Raw genomic sequence first — 26,798 nt, 5'->3', positions numbered from 1 at the left:
TCAAGTCTGGAAATTAAAGTCCATTGCCTCAAGGTTTGATTCTAGTGGCATGGATTCAGGAAAGAAAACCAAGTGCTAGTTATTTGCCAGGTCTTGCCCACAAAGTAAGGCTGGGCTGTGCAGGCACGCTCCATAGAAAAGCTTGTAGAACGTTGCGTAATCTCTCGTGTTTGCCAATCCCTGCCCAAGCCATGCAGAAAGCACACGAGCTGGAACACAAGTTTGTTTTTCAGCTGGGCTGATATTTGGGGTTGGATTTTTTTTTTCTTTTGTGCTCTGACAAGCAAATGATTTTTTATTACTGATTTCAGCAGTGTAGCTGAAGATGTACATAGATGGCAATGTCTCTGTGCTTTCCAGAAAAGGCTTTACATTTCAAAGTTCTTTTAGTCAGTCTCCAGAGAGATGAAAATATGCCCTTTGGGAGCGTTGTAACTAGCAGACGGTTATTAAAACTTAAATTCTTTTTGGTTTCATTGTTTGTTACTGATTGCTATGTTATAATTTTAATATAATATCATTAATTTAGAAAACATCCTAATTATTAGTATCTATTGCTTTTATCTATTGCATTAGGCTGGATAGATCAAAATCTGAGTATGCCTACTTTAAGTATCTATCTGATTTATTCTTGTATTGAGGACTTGATGAGGTTTTGATGGTTTTCTCTTTGGAGTTTTTGGTGGGGGGGGGAGGTCGAGGTTTTTTCCTGACCTCCCCAGCCATACCTCATTAGATTGCTTGCAAAAAGTTTAAGCACAGATATTAAGGGCCTGAAAGAAAGCATCTCATCAAAGCAGATGCTGTGCTAAACATGAGATCTTAAGGATACAAATGAGTCCTGAAATCCAGTGCTTTGTTACAGCTGGCCAGAAGCCCAGAAGCAAATTGCTGGAATGGAATCAACTAGATACATACTTTATTGTGGGGAAAAAATTCTCAAGGTTTTCCCAAAAATTTATGATGACAGTTTGCGTGAACACTTGCCTGGTCTGGGGAAGATGCCTGACTTTGCTGCTTGTCCTGTTACACAGAGGCAGTTCCTGTTCTTCTTTGTGACTTTTGGATGGACTGCATGGAAGTCACATGCATTTTAGTCAATTTGCTAAACCAGTTTTGATTTTGATTAAATACATGCTGTAAATGTGTGTTTGAGTGCTCCTGGCTTTGGCATATGAACTGACTGGAACAAGAGTGGAAGAGGACTGTCACCCAGAGGCTGATAAGGAAAGCAGCTTCTCCACATGTGGATGATCATGGTTTGACTTGACTTTCTGAGGGCCAAATTAATCTGTCCTTACTGTGTGGTATTGAACACAGTACTGTCATCCAGAACAAGCAAAGTTGCTGTCTTGATTTTCTTTGGGACTTTTTTAAAAGCCTCAAGATATTAACAATATTTTCAAAAAATCTTCATTTTAAATATGTCTTCTGTTGTAAAATATCTGAGGATCACTAGTTCTGCTATAGTCTTTCCATAGCAACGACCTGTTTGCTGCTTCAAGAATTCCTATGTACAAGATATTTCATTAAGCCCCAAATTTTGTTGTAATTTCAAACCAGATGGTGCTTCATACTGAAATTACCTGGATTATATGGACTATCAGTGAAATTATAAGGAACTTGGCAAGTACAATCTGCTAGCTAGCACGCTCGGATTTTTCCCATCTCAGCTAACGTATCTAACATGTTTAGTATTTTTTTTTAATTTTCAGGTGTAACGGTATAGACAAGATTTTGAACAGCAAATCAGACTTCTATGTTGTGAATCCACAGAGCAGTTCAACACAGGGAGGCTGCTATGTTGTTAATTTATTCCCTTGTTAGTGCACATTAATCCCCCATGTAAACAAGCCCTTCCTTAAGCTCATTTCAGTGTAAATCATTTCCACAAGATGAGCTTGCACCCATGAGCAAAACCAGAGGGTGAATAAAGCTTTGGATAATCTTATATTCACCTAATGCCAATCATACAACTATTTCAGTCAATTTTTTACCCCTACCCATTGAGAGGGACCTGTCTTTGCCCTCCTTTTTTAACAATTTTTTTTCTTCTGTGTATAATTAATTTTGTATTTTTTATTAATCTTAGCATCTGAAAAACAGAAACAGATGGCTCTAATTATTTAGCCATCATTTTATCACTAAAAATCAAATTACAAAAGCTTTCCTAGAATGACTTTCCTCATCTGTTTCATGTTTTCCATCTTTATTTTGGGAGAAACATGAGAGAAAGTTTATTTTTCTATCTGGTGCTTGCTTCCTTTGCCAGATAGTTGAGGGACAACTGTTAATTGTTTACTGTCCACTTGCCTGCAGATCTGTTATCTACACTGCCAGGAAAGCCCTCCAAGCAGCCATGTAGGTGACAGTGTTTTGATGTTGTAGTCACTTCATATATAAGGGTAAGGCCACATTATAATTTATGTGAGTTGTCAGGTCCTCCAACAGCTCATAGAGTCAAAATGCAAATGATTGTAGCATTAATTCAGAAGGAGTCAAACAGAGCGAGCACAGGGTTAGCAAGTATGCCAGAAGCTGGCCCTGGTGCAATTACTGGCATCTTCATGGTCTGCTTGTTTACATTTGGATTTTTGACCTAAACAATCAGGTCATTCTTGATGGTGCCTTTGAAATGTTCACTCAGGAAATGGATGTATCTTCAGCAGAGTGCTCAGGATTCTGTCCCATAACCAAAATATGGAGGGATGCAAAGTGAGTCAGGGGGAAAAATGGACCAGTGAACTAATTTCAAGTAAGCACTTCAAAACTTGGTTCACACATTAAATATTCAATATATTGATTGAGTAAAATGTAGTACCTTCCTTCATTATCATTATGTTAAATCACATCCTTAAAGAGAAGGAGCAAGACTGAGGTTTACACAGGACAGGCTTTTCACTCTACATTGAATGGCTGTGATGATACTGAGCAGCCATAAATACAGTTGAGATAGGTGTGTTGAATCCAGGTCAGCTGTACATCACCATAGCAGTGTGAAACAGCTGATGGGGAACTTCTTCCAATGCATCTTTTAATTTTATAAGGTTTTTTTCAGTTGCATTCTCAAGAGGTCTAAATTTGGAGTTAATAAAATAGAAGTGATCAGGCTAAAGTCAAAGTATAGCGCAGTATATTTCAGTGACACAAGATGGATGCAAAATCTGTGCTTTACCAAGCCTGAAAGGCAGGACCTTCCCCACAGTACAAACTAATCTTTTACTGATTCATGGCAGCTGTCATTGACCATTTGGTACATAATTTTGGTGCTAAGAGAGGCTAATATGGACATAACACAGTAAGACTTATCAGTGTCTATTGTGAATGCAGCCTGCTGTAAGTGGCTGCTGTCCTGTTTACCAAGTTATCTGGAAAGATTTGTAATAGTTATTTGAGTTTTCTTGGGTTAAAACACTCATAGTAACCTGGAATATTCTCCTATAATTTCATTTTATTCTTACTAGTTGTGGAAAACTAAAAGTACAAAAAAGAAATGCATAGAGTAATAACAACTTTGGAGAAGATACACAAAAAACAGCTTCTCCTTTAAGCTCATCTCTAAGCTTGTAATTTCTTTTTTATATTTCTAGCTCTCATCTTTACATGGTAAAGATTATATTTAAATTGGCAAGTATTTATCTTGTTAATTAAAACTGCTAAAAGGCCAGTTTCTCTGAGCTGACACTGTAGGAAAAGAGAAAAAGCCTAAATTTAATTACTATCCTAATACCTTGATTGTAGTGCTACTTGCCTCTAGCTGGATGTAAAGTTGTATGGAAGATGGGTCTGTATTACAAAAGCAGCATTTGTTCACCATAGTAGATTTTAAATTGTCAACCTTAAGAGTATTTGAATATTTAAATTTAATTTTTTCTATTGTGAAAATATGCCAAATTAGTGAAATACATTATGTGAGTAAAATGAGGTGTGTATTCTCCTTGATTAGCCTACATCTATTTGTACTGGTTTAGCCTGTATTATTTAGAAATTTCCCAACAGTTTAATGAAATTATTTTTCATCCAAGTTGAGGTTTTCTGTTGAAACATATCTATACACACACACATTGATATGCACATTTTCCCTCTCAGATTCAAAGGGCAGTGTTATAAATGGCTCTCAGTCTTTGTCAGCTTGCCCCATTTCATTCAGCTTGGATGCCTGCCACATCCTGCTCTCTCAGGGTAACACCAGCAGAGGGAATGAGTAGCTGTCTTTCCATTCAGATCTGAAAGTCATCTGACTGCTATTAACATTGGAGCAGAAGTGGCCATGGTATTTCATGGACTCCCCTGGAGGCAAGATCCAAAGTCTGTGTAATCTAAACATCCCTCACTTTAACTTCTCATTGAGATGGAAGGCTCTGTGTAATCCCTGGTATTTATTGCTTTCCAGATTCCACTCTGTAAGCATCAATAGTTTATATTTCATCCACTATTGCCAGCAAACTGTAAGCTGAGTTAACAAATGTGTCATATGAGATATTTTTCAGCTTTTGACACAGCTCACCATCCGCAAATGAGTAAATGAGGCCAAAATGTTCAAGTCAGCTTCTCTTCAGCACAGAGATAAGGTGAAACACCTTTGGGTGTGAAATTCGTAGTCCATTTCTCAAATGAATTTTTGTAACAGTGAATTCCCATATGTTGAAGTAAAACATAAGTCATATGACAGGCAAGTACTACTTGCCCTGAATTGCATTTATATAATAGCCCTCTATATAATAAACCTCTAGATAGAAGCAAATCCTTGGCATGCCTAACAGATAAGCTGGAAAGGAAGAAAAAAAATGAAGCCTTTTCCTTTATTCCCAGTTTAGCTTTTTTGGTATGCATTGCCAGAAATGTGACAGGGTTACAATTCAGTGCACTCACACTGCTAAGAGTATTGGGTTTGAGAAAGAAGGAGAAGCATTACCATGCTTAACTTGCATGTCCAGGCAGCTCTGCTCTGAGAGCACAGTGCTGGCTCTGCCTGGTGCCGCCAAACAGCCATGACTGCTTTCTTAGCTATATCACCGTGCCCTGCCTGCTCTTACACAGCCTCGCACACCTTTCTCAAGGGTAAATCCTACACATGGTGGCATTTTTATTGCTGCCTAAGCACTGGGAATAACAGTCACGGCCCCCTGGTGAAACCAGCACCAGCAGATGCTCTCTTCCATTTCTTCCTACTTTTTCGGTGATGTGATCTCTGTATGGTGAAGTGCCATATAGGCACTAGCCATCCTGTCAAGGGTAGAGTCTGTCAGATGACTGAGAAGGCTTGAAGGCACCTTCCTGCTTTGAAGCCATAACTTTTGTACTTTTTACTACACCACTTCTGCCCAGGGAGCTTTGCTGTCAGCATTTCTACCCCAGACCCGCTGCTGTGTGGGTGCTCAGGGTGTGCAATGCACTTCACCATGCCCTCCCTGTTGCCAAATGCAGCCTCCCCAGGGCATGCCCCAGGAGGGTTGCAGAGCTGGGGGGATAATGCCCTCTGCTAGGACTGTTGTACAGGGAGGGAGCTGTACTGTGTGCACTTCACAGATGAGTGAGGAATATAAGGCAGGAAGGAGAAGCAGCAGTATGGGAGATCAGGAGGTAGCTATGGGAAAGAAAAGGGTGTTCTCATCATTTAAAAATGGCAGCTTAAATACTACAAGTGGTTATCATCACATAGTTATCATATTAACCTCTTCTGTCATCCAGCTCCTCTCTCACAGGCCAAAACCAGCCTTATCAGACACTCCACACGTTGCTGAGCTGTGCAGTGGAGAAAGGGGGTGAAGTGAAGCAGGTGCCCAGCTGTGGCAAGGTGTCACACCTTTGACTCAGCTCTCCAGGTCTGATTGTGAGTGCGAGGCTTAGCTGCTTGTAACTTGGTAAATAAGAATCTCCATGAGGCAATTTGGACTCTTCTCATTGCTAATGCTAATGTGAGCTGAGTGAATTAGCTGTAGGCTGCCTTGCTGCTGAATGTAACCAGTGATAAATCTGAATTTGTTTAAAAAAAAAAAATGCAGAGGGAGACTATTCATGTGCTGAAGATACAGGGCAGTGAAAGAGGTGTCAAGACTATTTAATGTGTGTTTTCTTACACAGGCAGTGCTAGTGCTGCTATTATACCTCTCATCTCCTCTCTTTTGCATGGGGGATTCCCAGGTTTTGTAGCACTGAGTTAGTGGATGATGAACCTGGGGAGATCCAGGGGATTTAATGTTTGTAAGTGTGGGATTTGTTCCTAATATTGTTCCTAATAAAACCAAACTGTGACAGGTTATTTCTTGCTGTCAGTCTGTGTTGTCAGCCAGCTCTGTGCCCCAGAGCGCAGCAGTTACCCAGAGCAAGTTTTATGCTCATGCTTCTTTGCCTTTTTTACATAATCATAACTACCTTAGTTATCTTTTCCAGTCTGCTTTCTCTGTTGCTCCATTCTCAAGATAAATGTCTTCTGTCAAAATTATGAAAGTTACCTGAGGGAAACTTGATTACAGGGGATGTGAAAAGAACTCAGAAGTGTGTATTTTATTTGCACGAGCTGTGGAAGTGAATGCCAACAGCCTGAGCATGTGTTCCATGGACTAAGGGTCCTAAATGGGCTAAACTTTCCTTTTCCTCTGTTTTCCATTCAGGGTTTGAACATGAGTACCCAGGCACACACAGTGACCAAGGCAGAGGTCCCTGGCCACATTCTTTACACCGTAGGAACATGTGTGCTCATTATTGGCTCCATTGGTATCATTGGAAACCTCCTAGTCCTCTACGCATTTTACAGGTACAAAAATTCCTTTTGTGGTTGATTTGAGTGGCCTTAAGTTTAACCTGTGCTCGTGTGCAGATTTCTGCATTGCTTTCCTCTTGGACTAAATCTAACAACAAATATGGGGGGGAAAGAGAGAAGGCAACCCTACACAGATGAAAACACATCCATGTGCATCACTGGCAACCTCAGTGTAAATTCCTGATGGCTTAAAGAATCAAATAAAATGAGAAAATAAAACCTTGTTCTACAAACAATTTCCAATAGAAAGTTTAAAGAATGGTTTAATATTTCTAGTGATAGAAACCACAGTCTTGCAGCTGCAGACTTATTCACTGACCCTGTAGCATTTGCACAAATACTTGACAAACATTGACACACAAACACTGACACTCTTTGAAAGAGCCAAGTGGTCCTGAAAGGACCAAGGAGGCAATCTGCTACATGAAATGAGCTCATGCCACCAGTGTATTTCCTGCTTCAGGCAGATCATAGGATTTCTGTCAGTTTGTGCGCTCTCTTGGCAGAGTAATAGGCAGCCAAAGCTACTGCAGCTAGAGTATGCAAAAATCTCATGGAAAAAAGAAACATCTGCCCTCTGTTCCACAATGTGATGATGGATTTCAAAATCCTCTTCATTCACCACTTGCTGTCATTATGCACAGTGATGCAGCAGGGCCTTACAATGCTAGAGACACCAGTAGGGTTATGAACAAAGCATTAGTTTCCTATTCTTAAACGTTTAAGACAAATCAGTTATTTTGAATAACTGGCTTCTAATACTATTTAGAGAAAATGAATTCCCTGCAACTGTAGAGGCTTTCATGACTTTTTTTAAAATGCAGCACAAGCTCTGTATTTGTCTTGAAATGTGTGTGGTTTATCTGGTGTAATAAAAGCATTAAATTGTCAAAGTAGGAGTATCTGCATGTGCAGATTAGCACCTGGGAATGTATGAACTCTGCACTCTCTCTTACCTTGTTTTTGCAGACAGTTATGAGACCCAAGAATTTATTAGAATTGCAGCAGCACTGAGATGGCTTTCTCACTTTCTTTTTCAGTATTTATCAGCATGAGGAAAGAAATTCATGTTAGCTGCAACTATTGATATTGCAAAGCACATCAGAAAGGTCGCAGTTGTTTTCCTTAGATAAGCTTTGCTTGCAGACCTCGGCTTTCACACTCATTGTTGTGGTGTTTAATGTTGCCTGTTCATCTGCAACTGATAGTTTTCATTCTCTCTTATGAGATGTATATAACCAAAAGCACTTTCTCCAAATCTCTGTGTGTGCTCTGCTCGTGCTGTAGCACTTTGCAAAAGGTCATTTAGCTAGTGGTGTGTCAACACACTACCTCAGGTCAGCAGTTTTTAAAGTATCACCAGAAGCAGATCCTTTGGCTCTGTAACTTTCTTCAGATCTTCCTCATGTGCAGTGCAAGGCACAATCAATATCACAGCACTCCTAGGGAACTGCTCTTCTGAACAAATCCATATTTATCAAGACAGCTGAAACTCTCCTTAGCTTGAAGAGGAAACAATCTATTTTATGGCTCCTGGTCTTTTCAATCATTTTGAAATGACTACAGCTGTAGCTGCAGTAATTGACTGATGATTAGCAATTGATTCACTGTGAGTAACCATTGATTTCAACCTGGACAGTAATTGTTTATGCTAGTAAGCAAGGTTATGAAGTTAACTTTCCACTTTGTCTTTTTAAAACTATGTATTTCTCATGTTTTTAAGCAACAAGAAGCTGAGGACTCCCCAAAACTACTTTATAATGAATTTAGCTGTGAGCGACTTCCTGATGTCGGCTTCTCAGGCACCCATATGCTTTGTCAACAGCTTGCACAGAGAATGGATACTTGGAGACATAGGTACTTTTCACCACTAATTCACACCTCGCCAGCTTTACGCTGCCTGTGCCCTGTTTCAGCCACAACAGCCTTGGCTTGTGCCAAGGCTAGAGCAGCACAAATGTCTTGAGCCACAGCCCCAGACATCGTCAGTCAGTGTGATGTCACATGTTTTATATTACAGACGTGATTCTTTTATCTTACATATTTTGGAAAGGAAGGAGTCAAGATCCACATGTAACCATGTTACCCTTTAGCTTGTAAGGGAGGTGTTATGGCTGAAAGTAGGTAGAAAAGTTTTAGTAAGTTGCAAATAATTTTTCTGTATCATTTTGAGGGCTAGTTACTACTTTTATTTAGAAATGTATGTTGATCATTGATCAAACGTATTGTTGAACATTGGCATGCTTTGAGGAATCTCATATTTAATTAAGATATTTAAATGACAGTAGTCATTTGAGGACTCAGCAAATTCAAGCCTCTTTCTTTCCAGCTGCAAGAAAGAAAAGGTGATCAATGCTGAAATTAAGGCTGAAATGTGGGTATAGCAACAACCTCAGAAGGCTCAATGCTGGTTGTTGCTCCTCATCATATTATGGATGAAAACTTGCACCCACTGGTGGCTGTACAATGGTGGAGCAAGCCCAGAGACCATGTACTGTTCAGCAGCACAGAAGGGACTCTGCCTTATTTTGAAGATATTTTTAGTCTTGCTCATACCCTTAGATAAAATCAGTGTAAATTGCCATGCTCTCACAAATGAAGCATTTGGTCTGGGTTGAGTGGGATTTGGTCCTTGGTTGCGAGTTACTTGTATAGACTTTGGAATTCTGCTTTAAGGTTGGATCTGGTGTTTTTGCTGCCTGTCACTCCTGGTGAGCTCTTGTCTATAACCACATGGGGCAATGCAAGATTTCAAAAATGGATGATCTTTCCACAGGTTGCTCCATTAAATTCAGAGTAAATTTTTCCATCTGGTAGTACAGTGCCTGAATGCAGAGGGGGTTAAGAGGTCTGTTTCATGTAAAAAATATCAGTTCTTTTAAAAAGTACTCTCATTAAACATAGGAGATGGAGCTATGTTTTACAGTTGGATTCTTAGTCACCAAATTTAAACCACTTCTACGTTTTTAAGCCACATAAACCAAAGTAATTTCTTAAACTACCCATCTATCATTAACAGACAGATGTCTGCTGCAGCATGTTAAGATCAATATATTGGGCAACAGTCCAGGAAAATATAACTTTAATTAGATTGGATTTTCTTTGAGGCAGTTTTCCATTGACAAAACATTCCCAGTTGCAGCCTGCAGTGAAGTAGGACTCGTTTAAATACATATATTTCTATTTTATTTATATTTATACTTTTCTAATAAACACTTAATAACTATGAAAATGTGAAGCTAAGAAAAAGCTTCTATTGAGAGACAAGACCTGAGCAAGGAAAAAAGCAGGGAGATTTATTACGATAAGCTCTGAGAGAAAGCATGCCTCTTTTCAAGAAAACCCCTGACATTGCCATTTCCTTCTTCAGGCTGTAACTTATATGCTTTCTGCGGGGCTCTCTTTGGGATAACCTCGATGATGACTCTGTTGGCTATCTCTGTTGACCGCTACCTGGTGATCACAAAGCCCCTGCAGTCCATCCAGTGGACTTCCAAGAGACGCACCGTGCAGATCATCGCCATGGTGTGGCTCTACTCACTGGGATGGAGTGTGGCTCCACTCCTCGGCTGGAGTATGTTGTCTGCTCTCTCTCTCTCCCCTAGCATTCCCTGTGTGCTCTTTTTAGTCTTGCTTGGGGTGTAAAAAATGAGTTTTCTCATAAGTCCTCATGAAGATGCCCTGCCACCACCCAATGTTTTTTTTTGTTGTAGCACACATCTGCACCTACTGCACTGTACAAACACTCTGCCCCCCTACACCCAGGGTGTGTTAAAGCAGAACAAGCTACAGATGGAGTATTAGGTGTGTACCTGAGAGTTCTGTAGCCAGGACCTCCTCTCCATGTGGGCACTCACTTCTGAGACCACATATATGATCTGTAGTTTGACAGGCACAGCTCTTGAAGACCATGGATACAGGACAGGGTTTATTTAAAGTGCTTAGTAGCTGGATCAGCACCTGCACTACATTTGGGTGCATGTGTGAATCATGTATTCTATGTATTTCATAGGTTCTTATGTGCCTGAGGGCTTGATGATATCCTGTACATGGGACTATGTAACCTACTCCCCTGCAAACAGAAGCTACACCATGATTTTATGCTGCTGCGTGTTTTTTATCCCCCTGGTAATAATATTCCACTGCTATTTATCGATGTTCCTGGCCATAAGGCGTACTGGCAGGTAAGCAATCTAGCTGAAAGAAGTACATATCCCTTTTCGTGTAACAGCAGATTTTCTCAGTTTCTTTAGCTGCAGAAAAAATCTGAATCAAAAATTAGTCTGAATTGAAATTGACAGCTGTAACAGGAGAACTATTTTTTGCCAATTTAAAACTGGAATGGATATATGAATTTCAAAGTAGAAGAAATCTCTGGTGGTTCTAATCTTATTCCACTGTAGTAATTAATAGTACATCAGATACTCAGATTGAGTTATTTGTATTTCAGATTTGCACTACAAGAAACTATGTCCTTGTGTATTCCAGCAGTTTTCAGCCTCAAGGGATAATAAAAAACATGTAGCAATGGGGGAATCGTCTGCCTTTGAGCAGCTCCATAAACAAAACAGTGCTCATATTTTTTGACAGTTTTATTTAAGGCAAGCATCCCAAAAACCATCGTGCTTCACTCAAGCATCACAACTGCATGCACAATATTTGGCTATGCTTCCTCGTATGTTTTTCCCAAAATAATTTTTGGCCTGTATTTGAAATAAAGAATCTGCAGGGTGTTAGATCTGTAAACTAACATAATTCTATCTGTTATTTTTCTGCTAATGAGCACATGGCTTATCTTTGGTCCGATCCAACACCAGTTGGTGCTGTGAGTCCTTCCTGCTGTTCAACTGTGTCACCAGTTCTGATGACTTTTCTCTGCTCCTGTGTGCAGGCACTTGTTGAAATCATCTGGCTTCATATGCCTAAATTATACTTTTATAAGTACATTTATATATGCCTAAAATGAAGTTCTTTCTGAACTCTATTTTTTGGCCCTTGTCTTGGTTTTTATTGTGCTTTGTGTATGTATACTTGATAGCAAGCAAAGGAATGCATCCTTAAAATAATGGTGCCTTGTACACTCATGGAGCACAGTGGACATGAGCTTTTTCTGTGTCTTTTACAAGGCTAGGCTGGATGGAGCTTTGAGCATCCTGGTCTAGCTGAAAGTGTCCCTGGTCATGGCAGGCATGTTGGAACTAGATGGTCTTTAATCTCCCTTCCAACCCAGGCCATTCTATGTTTCTTTGATTGTGTTCTATATTTACATTGTGCCAGCAGGAACTTTGTTACCTTCCTGGCTGGTAATTCATGTCTTCAGCCTGAAATGTATCTCCATTTAACAACAGTAATATGTAAAATTTGTTATTTCTATGCTAAAGAATATGAAATGCCTAACTATATAAAACTTTTTAAAAGAAAATGTGGGGTATTTGGTGTGAGAAGAGAATTTGATTTTTCACGACAAAAATATTAGGACAGCCTGTTGTACCTCCCACTGAAAATACTCTTTAATAAATAAATCTGCAGGTAAGTAAAAATGTCCTTGCAAGTGTTTGGGACAGATTTCTCAAAGCTGTCAGGGTACTCCAGCATGTGTTACCTCATGAATTGGAATTTCTGCAAACTGCTACTCCCTCAAAAAGGAAAAGACATAAGACTTGATTTTGCCATCCAGCTGTGCCTTTTCTTGCTCTACCTCTAAAAGCAATGAAGGGCAAGAGATATCAATTTCTGTATCTTTGCAACCTGAAACCCTCCTTGTGTTCAGGATGAGGACACAGCAGTCCTGTCCTGTAGTCCCAGCAGTTCTGGCTCAGTCTCATAGGCAAACATAATACTTGCAACCGCATCAGCTACCTTCCAGTGTTTTTAAATGTCAGAGAAGAAAAGAAGAGTTAGAGTGGTGCAATAAGAAATTTACTTCATTTTTCATATTGCTGAGAACATATTAGAGATATTGGTTTCTCATTATCCTGCTGAAATAGCTGTGTTTTTTCCCCCCTTACAGAGATGTTCAAAAGATGGGGTCCTGCAGCCGGAAATCCTACCTCTCTCAGTCCATCAAGAATGAGTGGAAGCTAGCAAAAATTGCTTTTGTTGTCATCATTGTGTTTGTCTTGTCCTGGTCTCCGTATGCTTGTGTCACCTTGATTGCCTGGGCAGGGTAAGTGGAAGAGGAATCTAAAAAGCCAGGATTAAGCAGATAAGATTAGTACTATCATCCACATGAGGAAAATCTCCTTTTTGAATGGGTCTTAAATAATTACTACATTAAAGGTGATATTTCATTCTTCAGAATATCGTGTGAATAAAGCCAGAAAAGGGATTATTTGTCTATGCATTTTGATACTATTATGAATTTTTAATCTTAATATTTGCTACATGATGTTTTCTCTCCCAAATGATGTTTCATTGTATAAATTGGAGGAGTTACCTCCTTTATCTCCTAGTACCTTCCTTCCTTTCATACACTGCTGTCTTCTCCACCCATTTTCCACTTCAAAGGGACCAGGTGTGTTGTCAATGCATGTTCTGCTCTTCAAGGCCAGGTTGGATGGGGCCTTGAGCAAGCTCATTTAGTGAAAGATGTCCTTGCCCATGGCAGAGAGGTTGGTTGAATGATCTTTAAAGGTGTCTTCTGTGTAAAAGTGTATTCTGTGATAATATGATATTAGCTGTGCTTATGCTGCACTCACATTGGTCACACCTGACTGATTATGGGAACTTAAACTCTAAAGGGAAATACTGGTTTCAAGCCACTTCCAGTCCTCTCTTCCTTCTGCAGTGTTTGGAACCGAGGCATGTACATGCATTATTGTGCAGCACACATGCTGCTGCTGAAAGATTTTTTAGGTTTGATTCTGTTTTCTTTTCTATCATCATTCACTGTTCCCAGATGTCCACAATGGGAGTTCTTTTGTTGGGGTTTTGGATTTCTTTATTTTTGTTTATTGCAGAAACAGGGAAGGTGATTCTTTGTGTTCCTAGTCATCCTAAAATTACTTGCTTCATGTCTTTGATCTTCTCTAAATGATTGAAACCAAGCACATGCTGTCAAAATCAAACCTTTCATCTGAGCAAAGAAATCACTTGAATGAATCAACTTTACAGGTGTATTTCTTATAAAATGATAATAGCGCAATACCAATTTAAAAGAGTAATATGTTTTACTAATGTAGTATCCATGTAATCCATGGCATAGCTGTGTGTAATGTTTTTGCTTTGTTTTAGTCGAGGCAACAGCCTAACACCATATTCTAAATCTGTGCCAGCAGTTATTGCCAAAGCTTCTGCAATCTACAACCCCATCATATATGCAATAATTCATCCAAGATACAGGTACAGTAAATGTATAGGTATGTGTTTAACTGTACATGCAAATGTGGATCTTTTACATGGAACAAACTACCCTCATTCCTTCAGCCTCACCCCGTGCACTGCATGTTCGTGTGCCAACGAACATGCAGTTCCAGTGGCCATAATGCCACCAGGCAATTATGGGCTCCAGGTGGTCAGACCCACACAAGGCAGCTCCAGATAAGGCCTGGGGAGTGTCAAAAAGAGAACAGTCCCTCCCTTCACCTTTCCTCTCCCTCAGAACCCTGCTCTGCCCTGTGGACCCTGCACGACTGACATGAGGAGAAGATGGTGCTCAGGTCACCTTTCATCATACCACAGACAACCACTACAGAGCACTCTCTAGACAAAAGGTCCCAACCAGCGAGGCTCAAATAATCACATCCTTACCAATTTAAGCAGCTCTATACGCATATGTTCAAGGTTTGGTTTTCTGAAGCATTTTTTTCCCAAAAAATTTTAGGACACTGGCAGCAAAAAATACTTTATTATACCAAGGGGATATACTTGTAATAGAACTGCTATCCAGCATACCTGTAGATTTTTTTGCAAGTCTTTCACAGTGTAGCTACCACAAAGTGATGCTGTGTCAAAAGTTCTGAGAAAACGCAGGGATGCCATGGTGGTAAATGTGATGAATGTATAAATACCACTAGATGGCAGACTTAGTAATTGGTATGAGGCTTGTTTCACCCAAGAAGTGGAAAAGCTGGTAAATGACAACTCGGACTTGGGAGCTGGAAAAATGAGTTCATTGTTTAGGATGTCTGATGCATGACAGTGTGGTTGTAAGAAGAGTGAAGGTTTCTCAGAAGGCTCCTTGAAACATGCCCAAAAAGGGTGAAAATCTTTCACCCTATGATTCTATAGAATCATAGAATCGTTTGGGTTGGAAGGGACCTTAAGGATCATCAAGTTCTCACCACTTGTCATGGGTGGGGACACCTTCCACAAGACCAGGTTGTACAAAACCCCATCCAACCTGGCCTTGAACACTTCTAGGGATGGGACATCCACAGCTTCCTTGGGCAGCCTGTTCCTGTGTCTCACCAGCATCACAGTAAATTTCTTCCTAATATCCAATCTAAGCCTTCTCTCTTTCAGTTTAAAGCCATTCCCCTTTGTCCTATCCCTACAAGCTCTTGTGAGAAATACTTCTTCAGCTTTCCTGTAGCCCTCATTCAGGTACTGGAAAGTGCTGTAAGGCTTGCCCAGAGCCTTCTCTTCTCCTGGCTGAACTGTCCCAACTCCCTCAGCTTGTCTTCATGGCAGAGGTGCTCCAACCCTCTGATCATCTTTGAGGCCCTCCTCTGGATATGCTCCAAGAGGTCCATGTCCTTCCTATGTTGGGGACCCCAGAGCTGAGGCAGCCCTGCAGGTGGGGTCTCACCAGAGCAGAGCAGAGGGGCAGAATCCCCTCCTTCCCTCCCCTACTGCCCACGCTGCTTTGGATTCAGGACATGATCCAGGACACGTTTGGCTTTCTGGGCTGTGAGTGCACAGTGCTGGGTCATGTCCAGCCTCTCATCCACCAGCACCCCCCAGTCCTTCTGGGCAGGGCAGCTCCCAATCCATTCTCTGCCCAGCCTGTGTCTGTTTTTGGGATTGCCCTGACCCACATGCAGCACCTTGCATTTGGCCTTGTTGGTCTTCCTGAGGTTCCTGGGGGCTCCTCTCTCCAGCCTGTCCGGATCCCTCTGGATGCCAGCCCCCGCCCTCCCCCCAGTGTGGCAGCCATACCACACAGCTTGGTGTCATCACCAAACCTGCTGAGGGTACTCCCACTCCCACTGTCCGTGTCACCGACAGCGATGTTAAACAGGGCTGGTCCCAACACTGACCTCTGAGGTCACCACTCTCACTGAGCTCCATCTGGACATTGAGCCGCTGACCATAACTCTTTGAGTGTGACCACCCAGACCTTATCCACCAAGTGGTTCATCTGTCAAATCCCTGTTTCTCCATTTTGGAGACATATTTTGTTTGAAAATGTCTGCTATCATAATGAACATCTTTTTGCATCCTCCAAAAACCATCTCAGGTTTTTGAAGTCTGCAGAACATTTTACTTTAGAGTAGGAGATTGACTAGTTTCTGATAGGTTGCAGAAGTTCAATGAGAAGTTTTGCATGGCTGGCTGATGTGTTTAGTACCCATTATTTGTTTCTGAACCAAACTTATTGTGTTCAGTTTATTATTTTTGCAAGGAACAGGTTGCCCAGAGAAGCTGTGGATGCTTCCCTGGAAGTGTTCAAGGCCAGGTTGGATAGGGCTTTGAGCAATCTGGTCTAGTAGTAGGTGCCCCTGCCCATGGCATCAGGCTTGGAACTGGATGGTGTTTAAGGTTCCTTCAAGATCCCTTCCAACCCACACCATCCTATGGCTCTGTGACAGTGAACTGCTTCAGTCAGTCTTTTTCCTATCAGCATTGGCTTCTTAAGAGTGTTAAGAAAAAGACTGGACTCCACAATGAGCTTTCATACATTTTCTTAATAAGTATCTTGTTTTTATCTTGTTTTATTTTTTTCCCTTCTTTCTAATCTGTATTTCTAGACATATCAACAAGAGAAATTTTTATGGACTTGTGAAGACATTTTGTGCACTTGGGAGCAATCCAGTCAGGAAAAGAAGTAATGTTGGGTCCATTGTGATGAATCAAGAACACAGTCTCAAAACTGAAAAAACCCTACAGTACACTAATAAGTCAGTTGGTAAAAATATGTTGGCAGGACCAATTTTGCTTAAAGAGTGAATAATGATTATATATGTTAAGGTTATTGTTTCTGGATAATTTCCAAATCTTCTAATTATTCACGTTATGCCTTGAAAATAATTTATTCAAGCACAGATAAATGAGCCGGTCTGTTCAGGCCAAAGGGTTAAGGGTTTGAGCAGGGAATAATTTGTCATTTTATATTGGAACTACTGAACTAAATTTTATCTAAGTTATTTTCCAAATCTTTCTAGAAAGAGGCATCCAGAAATCAGGATTAAAATTGTTCAAGTCTGACTCAATCCACTAGCAAAACAAGATTTTTTTTTGCACAGAGAATTCCTGACACTTTGTCTTAAAATCCCAACAAAACCAAGTCTTTTTCTGGGATTTCTTTACCTTAAACAATGGAGGAAAAAAAAAAGTACATTATAGTGAATGGAACTGAAAATGTAACAGTGACTTTTGTGCTAGCACTTGGCTTCTAAGACCTGGTTTGAGAGTTTATGTTCCTCCTCATCTACCCACCCTTCTGCCCACCCATTCCCCACCAGTAGAAAGGAGAAAACCACCTCTCCCTAACGCAACTCTCAGGAAGAAATGAATGTAAGTGAGGAATGTACTCAAAGTTTTAATTGTGAAATGCTCTATTGTGGGGAAGAAAGCTTTCCCATCTTTAACAACTTGTGTGTTGTCTCTATGTTCCACAATAACTCTGATACATTGCTGCTTTAAAGTTATTGCAGAAACTCCCTTACATTTTGCAAGTTTTCTGTTTTGGAATCATTCTTTCATAGCAAACAGGAAATTCTGCAACTCCATGTTTCCAACTGGCTCCCAAGAAAAGCAGAATTACACAAAAAATATTGGTCCAAACTCCTACATCATAAAGAATGATCATAAATAACTTTGAATTACAGTTTGGTTTTTTTTTAAGTTGCTTGCAATTACTATATTACTATATTTCACTTACTATATAAGGGTCACTTTAGGGGACTCTTTTATTTCAGATTATAGGAGTACCATTAAATAAGTACCTCAGTTTATGCCTTTTACTTTGCACATACAATATTAAAACTCCCTTCAAAATCTGTACTTTAATCCCAACCAGCAAAATGTCCCTCAATACTCCTCCCAAGTATTAGTAAAATGGAAACTCTGGTCCCTCAAGACATTCAGAAGTGTTCATATTTTTTCCTTGAAAATTCACCATCAGACGTTTATTTCCTGAATCTTCATCATTAGGAGACCTCTGTGCCAAATCCCATTTAATAAATGGGATGGTGTGTTTCACACTAACTTGAACTTGTCAGAGGGAAGTAGTTCAGCTTAACTGGGGAAAAAAGCTGGCAGCTGCTTTTCAGCGCCAGACTGAGGTCTTCAGCTTGAAAGGAAATTTCTGGGGCTTGACATTTTCTCGTGTCCTGTAAACCCTTTCTCTGGACTTTTTATTTTGTGCAGAACATTAACCATCTTTTTGTACCCAGCACCATGTGAGCAGTCTTCTGCCCCAGGCAGCTCAGTGGCCCCTGCCTGGTTACTGACAGGCATCTTGGCAGGATCAGGAATGATGGTGCAGGCAGCTTTTTTTGTTCCTCATCTCCAGAGCAGACACAGAGCTGCTGTTCATTTGCCTTTGAAACTACGGAGGAAAGAGACGCAGAACTATTCAGAGAGTGGTGATGGTACCAGATATAGAGGTTTGGTGGTCATGGGTTTCTTTTTTTGATTACAAGCAAGTGACTTCATTTCCTGATGCCAGAATCATATCTCTGAAGTTTTAACATGAGTGATCTTTTGTGAGAATAGAAATGATGATTTAAAATGCACTGATTATTCAACAAACCTGCTAACTAGAGAAGCAAAAGACTTTACAAGATACATCTGCTTGACTTGCATCTCAGTGTAAAGTCAATGTACTGACATCCTCCAGTGATCCGTGGTCCCCTGCATCAGTTCCTGGCTACATGCCTTGTTGCTGCCTCACTTTCTGACTTGTTGATTTTGTTTTTTGGCCCTATTAGCTTCATCTGTTGGATTCCCAATAATGGATTGGGAAGTGCTGGGGAGGTGTTACACTAAATGAAGCGTTCTGACTAGCATTGCCCTGTGAGGAGAAAGACCAGCTGGCATTGCCCAAGGGAGGCTCTTGGACTCTTTTGCTCCATGCAGGGCCACGGTTGGGGTTAGGAGAAATAGACTCACACAATCATGACTGAGATTATTATTTCATGAATAAGGCAGATATGGGGTCTAGACCATCCTTCTCCTCTATGCTTGTACTGTGCTAATTTTCAATAGGAGCTTACAGTAGCTGCCGTGATACAAAAAATTAACAACATCTGATTCTTATGGCCTTCTTCCTCTTCCCTTGCTTCCACTCATTCTGTGCCTTTGCACAGTGAAGACCTTTGTACCAACTAGCCTGAAATTTTCTGGGTTAACATTTTAAATAAAGCATATGCAGTCATGCTTTTCAAGATATTTTCAATTCTTATCCCCTAGCTATGCAGCTCTTCTGTGTGTGTTTTGACACAAGGCCCAGAAGGACCTGTTATTTTCTTCTCAGCCTGTTGAGTTGTTTGCACCAGCTACCATCCTGTTTGCATGTAATTTTTAAGACCTTCTTAATCAAAACAGAAGCTGTGTTGAGGTGATGGAAAGAGACAGCATTTTCACCACATGAATTTCAAAGCCGTGTCTTCAGTGTGACAGGTTTGGCTTTTTTTTTTCCTTCTCACATTTTCCCTCAGAAAAACCATCCACCAAGCTGTTCCCTGCTTGAGGTTCCTGATACGAATATCAAAGAATGACCTTCTGAGGGGATCCATAAATGAGTCATCATTCAGGACCTCTCTCTACAGCCACCACTCTCTTGCTGGCAAGACCAAGAGCACTTGTGTTTCCTCCATTTCTACTGGAGAAGCTGTAAGTCTTTTCTTGTTTCCATGAAATAAAGCGAGTATAAAATTTCTCAGACTCTAAATAAGCAACACTATAAATACATATTCAAAATTAGAGAACATAAAAGGGAAAGAGGAGAGTGTAGCTAAATTTTTTTTGTCATGTAAGTCATTTTTGCAAAGCTAGAAGTTCATGCATGATGATTTAAGACCAGAAAAAGCATTCAGGCCAGCATATCTGTGTGGTTCTGATGCCTGCTGGGACCAAGGATGTTCAGATTAAGTCTTTAATGTGAACTAAAAAGAGCCATTGTCAGGCACTCCCTGTGTAACTAACTACTGGCTATGTTAGGTATCTCACTAGTCTGGAGGACAAGAAAACAATCTTCCATCCAAAATTTTATAACTTATCCAAGAGCTCTCTTATTATTTTAAAAGAAGTCCATTTTCTGTAGGATGGGAATTTTTTGACTTCTTCACCTAGATTGTGACCATAAGGAGTGAAAAGCTCCTGCCCCTAGAGCATGGTGCAGTGTTTTGTAGGAACATACCCCAAGCATCAGTAAGGCTGGTGACTGAGATAGAAACAAAAGAATCCCTTGAGACCCTTCACAGCCTCTCTCAGTCACAAGAAGCTGGCTTTGCCTGCAGAGGTGCTGAGAAGGTGGCTCCTCAGGGGGGTGGCAGCCATGGCAAAGTCTGGGCTGGGGCTGGTCCTCCTGGGGACCTGTGCTGCTCCCCCTCAGTTTGGGCATCAGGAACCTCCCAGAGCAACAGCTGCCACCAGTAACCTCTCACAAAATTATAAATCCTAGGTATCCCTCTTATACCTTAACGTATAAAAACCTGATTTTTCTCCCATTACTCCTTTGTTTGATGCCAAATGAAGTAATTTCAGCTGCATCATCCTGATCCAAGAAGCTTTCTGTTCTTCACTGTTGGTCACTACTCAATTTTGGTTTGTTCATGTCAGCAGGTTATTGCATGTATTCAATGTGGGTGCTGCTTAAATAGACAGGATAATGAGGGTAAGATGCTTCAGATTTTGGCACAGCTTTGGCTTAGGAGTCTCATTTAAAACCCCCACTGTTAGCAGTGCACAGCACTGTGCTGTGCTGAGTTGATGCAGCCAAAGGCAATTGTCCTTTGGAGCAACTGACAGCTCAGTGCAGCTGTAGAGGTTTTATCTGAAACAGCTGCTGCTGAAATAAAAGTTAAGCTTGATGACTTTGGCATGACAGCAGGACTGACTGAAATTTGGGAAGGCTCCAATAAAATATTGATGGGCAAGAAATGACACCAGGAACACTGTAAAAGGTGCAGCTGTTGCTACAACATTTTCTTCTGTGTGTTGTCTACATGTTAGTGAAGTGAACAAACATATTTGTGATTCATGTCAAGGAACATTTAATTCAAGGAGTTTTATTCAGCATGTGAGGGGAAATAAACAGGTGCCCACACATAGAGGTATGAGCAAGGTGATGCAGAGAAATAATGTACTATCTTCCCACTTGTGTGGAGCCCTGTCTGTCTGCCTGGCCTCTGTCTATCCATATCTAAAATCTCATGTTGGAGTGGAATGATTTCACCATTGATACTCAATCAAAAGCTCACCACAAAGTAAGGAATGACAGATGGCCTCACCCCAAGCCTGTAAATGGAACAGCACTTTTTCAATGTCCTATTTGTGTTTCCAGTTTTCTAAGAGCATGCTGACATGCTCTTAGAAAACTAGAGCAAAGCCCACACACTGTCTCCTATGCACTAATGGTGGTTTGTAGAATCAGCAAGTTCATGGACATTGAGAAGCCCTCGGTGTTCTGCATATTCTGCTGGGATGTATGCAAACACGGTTTTGGATCTGTCCATGTCCATGGTTTTGTATCAACTGGCAGTCACACAGAATGCCACAAGACATATTAAACAGATTGATTGTATTGGCTCCTATCTTTAGAATTCAGATCTTCTGCAGGTATAAGTGTAGCATAAGCAATGAGATAAAAAAGGGTGCAAAACATCCTGATGAAAAGAGTTTAAATAAATTTTCATTATTTCCAAGTTGGTTTTATTTTTGGTCAGCAAGCAAAATAGTCCAGGGAAAGTAACAAGACTGAAAATAAAGCCTCTTCCCAGGGGTGTTTTGAGTGTGAGACCTATGTTAGGATGGCTTTACTTTTCTGTGAATGTGCATGGGTTTTGCTAGAGTTTGAGAACTTACAAGAATTTGAGAAAGAATGCAACTATCTGAAATCCTTCATCCATTTGTGATTAGACCTGGAGAAATGTAGAGCTCGACCCCGTAGAGCCAGCTCAAGAGAAACTGAAGCCACGCCGAAGTCATTCTTTCTCCACGAGTCTGAGACAAGAGAAGAGAGACCTGCTCCCAAAGACCTGCAGCTACGATGCAGCCACTGCCCAAAAGGTATGGAAAAAGGTCTCAGCTGAGGACTCTCCATTTTAGTGCTAATCTTGCTGCAGTACGTCATCTCTGGAATGATAATTCAGCCTTTATGCCCAACTATTTCTTGTGTAGGCTTTATTTATATTGATTCCAACATCCTCTTTCTTGCTGTTATTTATTTTCTTTCTTTTTTTCCTTTTTTTTTTTGTTTTTTTGTTTTTGTGTGTCTGTGTGTGACAAATGAGAGTGCCAATAATGCCTAATTAATTTTTTTCTGCTTGATATTTGCCTGCTTTTGGAAAGCCAGCTCTGCTTATAGCTCTGAAGCTGCATTAAGGCATAGTCAATAGCATCAGTTGTAAGAAGATGAGTTCTTTGCCTCTTTGCCTGTTTATCTACTCCAGCTTTGGTTCCTTCCATCATGGTCCTTGTGTCCATACGGTGGCAGTCTCCTTTTAGAGTAAAGTCAAGTATGCAAAACAGAGTTTGACATGACAGAAGCCACCCTTTTCCTTCTTTTCAGTGTACATTAAAATGTTTTATTTTTGTTGAGCGGGAAGACGAGAAAGAAACTCCCATTTCTCCCTAAGGGTGGGAGAGTCTGGCAGCTGCCACCCTTCCCTCACTGAAAGAGGAGATGGTGAGTACTCAGTGCATCCTCTGTGGATGCATCACCCTTCTTGGCCAAACCACTGAAGTTTGGTGTCCTGTTGTTGAGGAGCACCCCATTCCCTGATGGGAGCAGTAGGTAACCCATGAGTCAGCTTCTGCCAGATTGTAACACCAGTCTCCAAATGAGTTCTTGTATGGGTGGCACAGTGTCAGGCATACACCAGTGCTGCCTTTTCAGGAAAGACTGATGTGGCTTACAATCCCCTGTCTGTGGCTGGACTGAGTAGCCCCCCCTTTTTTGATGGAGGCACCTTTTAATGGGATTACTCTAGTGCATGTGGACAAACACCCACACCTTGGGCAGCTACAGCATCTGCTTCTGTCCCCTGTGCTCCCTTCCAGATCTGATGGTAATTTTCTAGAGACAGCATAGTTTAAAGCAGGAACTGCTCTGAAAATTTCCAGCCAACCAGTGATCCAGTTCCTGCATGCCTCTGTCCTGTCCTCTTTCATGTGTGTCATTAAGATCAAGTCCTGAGAAACCTTGTTCTTTTCCTGTAACCATTGTGAACAGTTTTGGTGGAAAAACAGCAGCTTCAAATGTGATGTCAGGCAACATGGGCTCAAATATACTGCTTAGTTCTGCTGCCTTCTGTCAGCAGCTGAGTGTGTCCAAGGTTTTAGGCAAGTGGTAAAGGCAAGATGTAGGCAAATGACAAAGGATATTTTCTCCAGATTCTGGAGAATTGCTGGCTTTTTTTCTCACAAGGAAGGTGAAGGGAAGTAAATCTCAGGTGGTCTGCATAAACAGTTCATTAATAAAAGAAATATATCTGTAATATGTAAATGTATCTGGAATTTAGCAAATGTGTAGCCCACAAGAAGGCTCATGTGCTATACTTTATTTTTGAAAGACATCTCTTGAATTACTTTGGTAAAATAACACTTTAGACTTTCAGTGGCATTCACTGAGCTATGAGGAGTTTATTTACATTAAATGTTCAAAGCCTCATTTGCTTTTCTTACTGTTTTCAGCAGAAGCTCCTGTGTGTTGTGAAGGTCCTTTGTGTGCTCATTGCAGCTCAATGCAATGCATCACTATTCATACTATCAGAGTAAATATTTATTCGTCAAGCTCAGAGTGTTTGATAATGAGACCACCCATTTATCCTCAAAAAAAACCACCAAAAAAACAAAACCAAAACCAAAAAAACAAAAACCCCAACAAAACCTAAAGAAGCACCAATGCATTTTTTATATTTATTTTAAAGTTTTAATAACATTACTGGACTGTCTTTGGCTGAATTTCAATTAGAATACCTCCGAAAACACTCAGTCGTGGACAAGCCCGTCAGTGTCCCCGGCTTGGTACATTCCAAAGCATAAAAATGCATGTGACTGTTTTCTGTGCTGCCACAAAGATATGATCCAGCCCATGACTTATTCAATTATGATAGTAACAAACTTGATATAGGCTGGCACCTGGAAATTTAAAATGGCAGTGAAGAGGCTTTTCTGAAAGTATTAAAATGTGGGTTTGGATATTGATTTCAAAGAAGAGTGGTCAAATGTCCCCTCTGCATCCAGGTTTTGTTTCAAGGGGATTACCCGATGTGGAAACTGTTAAAAAAACTTGTAAGTGGGTGCTGTGCCCTCCAAGCCACATCCAAAAGAAACCTATCCTTCCGTTTTTTTGTGAAAACAGCACTTGAAACAGGAAGGAGTGATTTTGGAGTTAGATTTTTTCATTCTGTTATTGTCTTTGATATGGAAGAATGGAATTTTCTTCTCTGTCACACTGATTTAAATCACTTTTTTTTCAGCACAGTGTGCTTCCCTCTACTTGGTAGGTAGAGCAGCTGGAGAAATCATTATCAAGAGGCATTTGTGAATAATCCCTGCTTGTGGAGTAGAATGACACAAAACTATGGGACAAAGCAATGAAGTAAAACATGCACTTTACTTTAAATGTTGGTTTTCCCTAGAAAGGAGGGACTTCTAGCTTATCTCTACATCTGACACAATGGTTTTATAATCTTGATTGTAATTTTTTTTAAAGAAGCAAAAACTGATTACTTATGCCTTCCCTTGCATTTTTATGCAGTTAATATTTGAATATTAACTGATGCTTTCAAAGCTTACTTAGTTGACTCTGAATTTGCATACTGTGCACAAGACTTTTGGAACGAACACAGAGGCCTTGCCATCAGAGCCAAGTTAGAAATCAGAATTCTCTCAAAACAGGCAGATAGGAAATTGTTTGCAAAGTGAGTATTTATTGCTTCTTTCTTGCAGGAAGCACTTTCCAACGTGTGAATGCAAGGCCCCCAGCTTCCCTGAGGTAGTATCAGGAGCCATTTGGGGAGAGACTGAGATTGCCACAAGGTTGACAAAACTTTAGGAAAATAAAGAATGAAATGCACTTGAGTCTTAGATACCTTCCATAAGAAGAGAGAGAAGTGCAATAATCTAGTACACTAATACACTGAGATGCGTTAAAAATGAAGCGATACCATTATTTAATGACTAAAAAAGTCAGATACAAGTATGAGTTTTTGTTTTCCTCTTTTTTTTTTCTTATTTTCAGTCTCTGCTGATATTTGAGTACATCTTCTTTTGCTCCATTTAACATTCTGCTTTCCAAGCAGTATATGTTAGCACATCATGATTTTCCTTCAAGCTAATGATTCCAAGTGTTTAGAAAATTAGCCTGGTGGCTCAAATATTGACTAATGGCAATGAATATTCCAAGTACTATTTTCCACATGGTGTCTGACAATGCTAAATCTTATGTCTCCTCTCCAGGTTTCACTCTCCTCCAGCTGTTTGGAAAAGGTGCTTGGGCAGCCTGTCCTACCCAGTCCTTCTGCAGGACGCATGACCAGCTCCCTGAGAGCAGCTTCTCTGCCTGTCAGATTGAATAGCAGCAGTGTCACCAGTGGAGACTCAAGTACTTCCTATATGGCAACTCAAGGAAGTGAAGTGAATGGAGTCGTGGATTCTCTCATTAGCAATGCAGTCCCTTGCATCATCATCATTCCTACCTCAGAGACCAATCTGTTTCAAGAAGAACTGGAAGAGGAAGAGACTGAATTATTCCACTTTCATGACAAAAAGGGCAATCTGCTGGACTTGGAAGGGCTTAGCTCATCCAAGGAGTTCCTTGAAGCTGTTGAGAAATTTCTATCGTAAGTTTGTCAAAAGAAAACTTTCCGGTAATTATTTTCTTGGCATTTTCTCCACTTAATTATACCAAATAACTGAAGCCTTGTAGGTTAGATCATCAGTTTTTTTTTTTTTTTTGTATGTTTATATAGTAGTCACTAGGCAGCCTTCAGATTTATCTTTGTCCAAACCAGCTCAGGCATGGAAACAGGCTTTCTTTCAGATTGTGCTACAGGAAATTGAGCAGTGGAAGATCTGGCAGCACAATCAAGTGGCACTGGTCAAGGAGTCTGCCTGATCTGTTGCCACTGCTGGGGGTTCCAGCAGAAGGGAAAACAACTGACTGAGAGCAGGGTCAGTTGCTGAATGCTTGTGCTATCTGCACATGGAACAACATTCCTGTTTTGACAGCTCTGCTCTGGACAGTGATGGGAAGCACTGCAACACCGCAGCTTCCACCAGCCCCAGCAGTAAGGCAGATGGCTACCTGACCTCAACTAGAGTTTAATCAAATAATTCTCAGCATTGTTTTTGCTGTGTTTTATTTTTTAAATAGGCAGTGTGCTAAACATAAAGAAAGAAACTGGTGGTTTTTTCACTGGGAAGTGACTACTTCCCAGCTTCTAATCTGCTGAATTTAGTGGTAGAAATCTAGATTTTACCATTTCACCTAAATGTCAAAATGCAAGGTGCTATATGCTAAAACATGCACTACTGTAGAAGCATTCAGAGTACCTTCAGAGTTACAGTCCTGATTAAATATGTAAGTATCCTAATGAGTCTGTGATTGAAAGGGCGAATGCTCACAGCTGGCTTGACAAGTCATTGACAAAAATAAAGCCTTGGCTGCTGTGTATCACTTATCTGTTCAGGGGAGGTTCTT

At 40.6% G+C, this 26,798-nt stretch overlaps 1 protein-coding gene across 7 annotated transcripts in view; it reads left to right on the top strand.

Annotated features, from left to right (window-relative positions):
* The window catches only part of LOC137472465 (melanopsin-like), a 33,606-nt gene extending 7,634 nt beyond the window's left edge, over window positions 1-25,972 (top strand). For 2 of the 7 annotated variants that reach the window (XM_068187560.1, XM_068187559.1), the window contains exons 2-10: window positions 6,615-6,757; window positions 8,487-8,620; window positions 10,134-10,337; window positions 10,776-10,947; window positions 12,774-12,929; window positions 13,997-14,104; window positions 19,588-19,762; window positions 22,010-22,159; window positions 25,556-25,972. In XM_068187560.1, coding sequence (XP_068043661.1) covers window positions 6,624-6,757; window positions 8,487-8,620; window positions 10,134-10,337; window positions 10,776-10,947; window positions 12,774-12,929; window positions 13,997-14,104; window positions 19,588-19,762; window positions 22,010-22,159; window positions 25,556-25,942 — 1,620 coding nt within the window. In that variant the 5' untranslated portion in view covers window positions 6,615-6,623 and the 3' untranslated portion in view covers window positions 25,943-25,972. Of the gene's footprint in view, window positions 1-2,844; window positions 4,572-5,691; window positions 5,834-6,614; window positions 6,758-8,486; window positions 8,621-10,133; window positions 10,338-10,775; window positions 10,948-12,773; window positions 12,930-13,996; window positions 14,105-19,587; window positions 19,763-22,009; window positions 22,160-25,555 lie in introns of those variants that run through there. The other 5 variants (XM_068187558.1, XM_068187556.1, XM_068187557.1 and 2 more) reach the window with 5 other exon arrangements.
* The last annotated feature ends 826 nt before the right edge of the window (window positions 25,973-26,798 follow it).

This window comes from Anomalospiza imberbis, chromosome 4 (assembly GCF_031753505.1).
Source record: "Anomalospiza imberbis isolate Cuckoo-Finch-1a 21T00152 chromosome 4, ASM3175350v1, whole genome shotgun sequence".
Classification (NCBI taxonomy): Eukaryota; Metazoa; Chordata; class Aves; order Passeriformes; family Viduidae; genus Anomalospiza; species Anomalospiza imberbis.
This window is presented reverse-complemented; position numbering and strand designations above follow the sequence as displayed.